Source organism: Belonocnema kinseyi, chromosome 3 (genome assembly GCF_010883055.1).
Source record: "Belonocnema kinseyi isolate 2016_QV_RU_SX_M_011 chromosome 3, B_treatae_v1, whole genome shotgun sequence".
NCBI lineage: Eukaryota > Metazoa > Arthropoda > Insecta > Hymenoptera > Cynipidae > Belonocnema > Belonocnema kinseyi.
This window is the reverse complement of record NC_046659.1, coordinates 120,771,723-120,775,141: the sequence shown is the minus strand read 5'-3', so window position 1 is coordinate 120,775,141 and position 3,419 is coordinate 120,771,723. Positions and strand designations below refer to the sequence as shown.

General features: G+C 26.9%; 1 protein-coding gene across 1 annotated transcript in view; it reads left to right on the top strand.

The window, feature by feature from the left end:
- Positions 1-680: 680 nt before the first annotated feature.
- Positions 681-3,419, top strand: part of LOC117169491 (keratin-associated protein 19-2-like) — a 3,346-nt gene continuing 607 nt past the window's right edge. The window contains exons 1-2 of the mRNA XM_033355896.1: positions 681-792; positions 3,077-3,211. Of these exons, the coding sequence (XP_033211787.1) occupies positions 781-792; positions 3,077-3,211 (147 nt within the window). The 5' untranslated portion in view covers positions 681-780. The remainder of the gene's footprint in view (positions 793-3,076; positions 3,212-3,419) is intronic.

Genomic DNA, 3,419 nt, shown 5'->3' with positions numbered 1-3,419 from the left:
CTGTATAGTTTAAAAATGAAGCTATTTGGTGAAAAAATCAATTATTTTGTTCAGCTTATCTTTTGTGGTGAAAAATTTGGTTCATTTACTTTATTGAAAATAAATTTTCTTGTATTGAAAATGTATTATTTTGATAGAAAAGTCATCTTACCTGTTTAAAAATTCATCTCTCTTGGTTGAAAATTAACTTTTCTTCGAAAATTTAAATTTTCCGGTTGAAAATTCAACTGTTTTATAAATAATTCGTTTTTTTGGCTTGAAAATTTAAGATTTTGGTAAAAAATGCAACCATTAAATTCCTTTTGTGACAATGATATTTATTCTTTAATGTATCGACACGAACTGAAGTTTTATTTCTTGATCAGAGAAGTGTAAATCACTACAAATTATCTTAGATATGGACGATAATGTCAGTTAGCAAAGAGTTTATAAAAAAATCAATGCCTTATAGTTTATAAAGATTATTATTAATAAGAAAAAGCCATGAAGTCTCATTAATCGTCCTTCCTGGGCAGTAAACGCGACTTGAAGTGATATGTAAAGATCCTTGGCAACTGAGCGTGACAGTTCCTCCTTTATGAACCCCGCCCAGATTGTGGAAACTCTCTTGCTAATCCGAATTCGCATTATGATGTGGGGGAAAAGCTTTTTTTTCATTGTCAACTAATAACCATTCTCTAGCCTGCATGAGTATAAAAGGGACTAGTCAGTCAAGAGTCTAGTCAGTCAAGAGTCAAGTCAGTCAACAGTACTGTAAACAAATCCTCCATAAACGCCAACATGTTCAAGCTGGTGAGTACTCGATTATTGTGCAATTTCAATATTACTAAGTGTGAATTTGCATCAGTGTTTTGTTTAAACATCGCGAATTTATCAAGTCTTTACTTTGTTTAAAAACATTTTGCGCGTTTTTTAAAATTAAGTAATTGTTTATGAGAATTGTAAATAATTTAAGATAAAACTGTGGTGTTCGCCTGCTTAGGCGATTCGGTTATCTTTCGGTATTTTATCAGATGGAAATGACCATTAAGATGAAACTCAATTAATATTTGTAGAGATTTTAATATTTTGATATTAATATTCAACTTCTACCCAAGAAAAATATTAACTTACTTTTCAAAAATAAAATGTTGCTAAGAATATTAATAAGTAAGATTAATTAAAAAATTAATAATTTCCAGTATGCCATTTGAGCTAAAGTAAAAGTGAGACTTTTGTCTTCACTGGGAACCAAACTAGCTATCTTTAGAAGTCTTATAAAATGAAAAAAAATCATTAAGATTAAAAACAATATTTGAAAAAAAGTATTTTTTATTGAATTTTCGAATGAAAAATAAAATAACGTCGTATTTTTTTTAGGAAATCATCTTTGCCAAAATCTTCTAAACATTTCTTTATTTTATCGTGATAAAAATAAATTTTGTCTAAGGGGTTTTACATAAAGTTCGCCATTTTTCAGAAAAAAAAAACAATAGTCATAAACTAAATTAAAATCATAAAATAACTTCATCAATGAAACTATAAATTTTATCTGATTCACTGGTTTAGAAACTGTAGAAAGTTCTATTTTTGTTTACAACAATTATAAATAATATAACTCAGCTACTGTAATCTCATTATATTTTTGAAAAAACAAAACTCGATAACTGAATTAATTAAGTGGATTATTCTGGTCGATTTCGAATTTCCATTTTTAAAATTGTCAAATAAGTTTTCTAATAAACATCGTAAAATGATAACTGTACCAACGAATCTATCAATCTGTTCAAATTCACTAGTTTAGAGCATTTTTTAAATTAAATAATTATTTACAATAATAAAGAATAATATAACCTTAATTCATTAGCAAGCAAAAATTGAGTTAATGTCAGATAAATGCAATAAAAAAAAAAAGATTAGAAAAAATTCATTAAAAAAAAATTAGACATTTCTCCGCTGTAATAAAAATCGCTTCAATTAATGTATGCCATTGTACAAATTTGCAAAAAATTAAACGACATTTAGATGGTTTTTTATTATTACGAAGTTTCTTAGTGAGAGTGAGAGCTACTTTAGCAAATTTATTTATTAATAAATTTTATACTCTGTGAATTCTTATTACTGCAAGGAAATATATAGAAAATAAATATCTATTCGTTAAATGTAAATTAATGAAATTAAATATTATCTAAGTATAAAAATTGAATATCAAAAATTTAAGACTGAACTGCGTTTTAAATCAGCAACACATTTTCAAAATTCGAAATGTCAAAACAAACTATGCATAATTAACAATGTAGTTCCGAGATATATTTGAAATCTCGAAAAAGGATTAGTAAATGCCTATTTTTAGTGAAGTGCGTTTAAAATAAAACCATGCAAATAGTCTTTTCATTAAAAAATGTTTTAAATAAAATGTTAACCTTAGTATTCCATTCAAATGGAATTCAAAAAATTTTAAAAATTCATATAAAATAAATTATATACTAATCAGCTTCACCTCGAAATAGTAAGAAAAAAATTCACTTTAATGTTGTATAATAACGATTCACTGAACCTCTGAAACAATGCGAAAATTGAGTGAGAGAAAAAGATAATGCCTCATTCATGAGATCATCGGTTTGTATTTGCGGAATGTCAGTGCTCTCAGAAATGACATTCAATTTGACATAATCCGGATAAGTAGGTCTCGTGTGAGAAAATTACCTATGCTCGACGATAAAATGATATGCTGTGAACGTTTGCAAAGATTAAAAGTTGAGTCACATATATGACTATAATTTCTGAATGAAGACGTTTTTATGTTTCCCAATTACCATTTCGCAAGAGAATATGCATTTCACTTAGGAAAACATTTATCTTGAATGAAAGAAACAGTTCCATCAAGAGCATTTTTTTCATTTAAATAAAAATAGCTTGAAAACGAAGACAGAAATATTTTTCGATCAAATAAAATTTCTTTGAATCAAATAAATTTTTTTTAGAATGAAGAAATAATTTGTTACTAAATTGTTTTACAACTTTGTTTTGATATTTTTATTCGTGGAGATAATTATTTATAAAATTTATGAAAGATGATAAATTTATAATTTTTCAGATCCTGCTTCTTGCCTCCGTGGCTTACGCTTCGGCTGGTTTGTACTCGTACGATGGTTATGGTTATGGATCTGGATATGGAGCAGGATATGGATATGGGTATCCATACGCTACTAGTTACGCTAACACATACAAAGTAAATTGCTTACTTATTTAAAAATTAGTTAAAACATTTTTTCCTGCATTCTCTTTCGCCCAAATTAATAGTATTTTTTTTCTGAGAAAGCTTTTTTTTTAATTTACCAAAAAGTTGAATTTGTAATTTACCATTTAGTTAAATTTAAAATCTACTCTCTAAGAACTTTCCATAGATACCCATATTGCTAGGTATTTTGAACATTCTA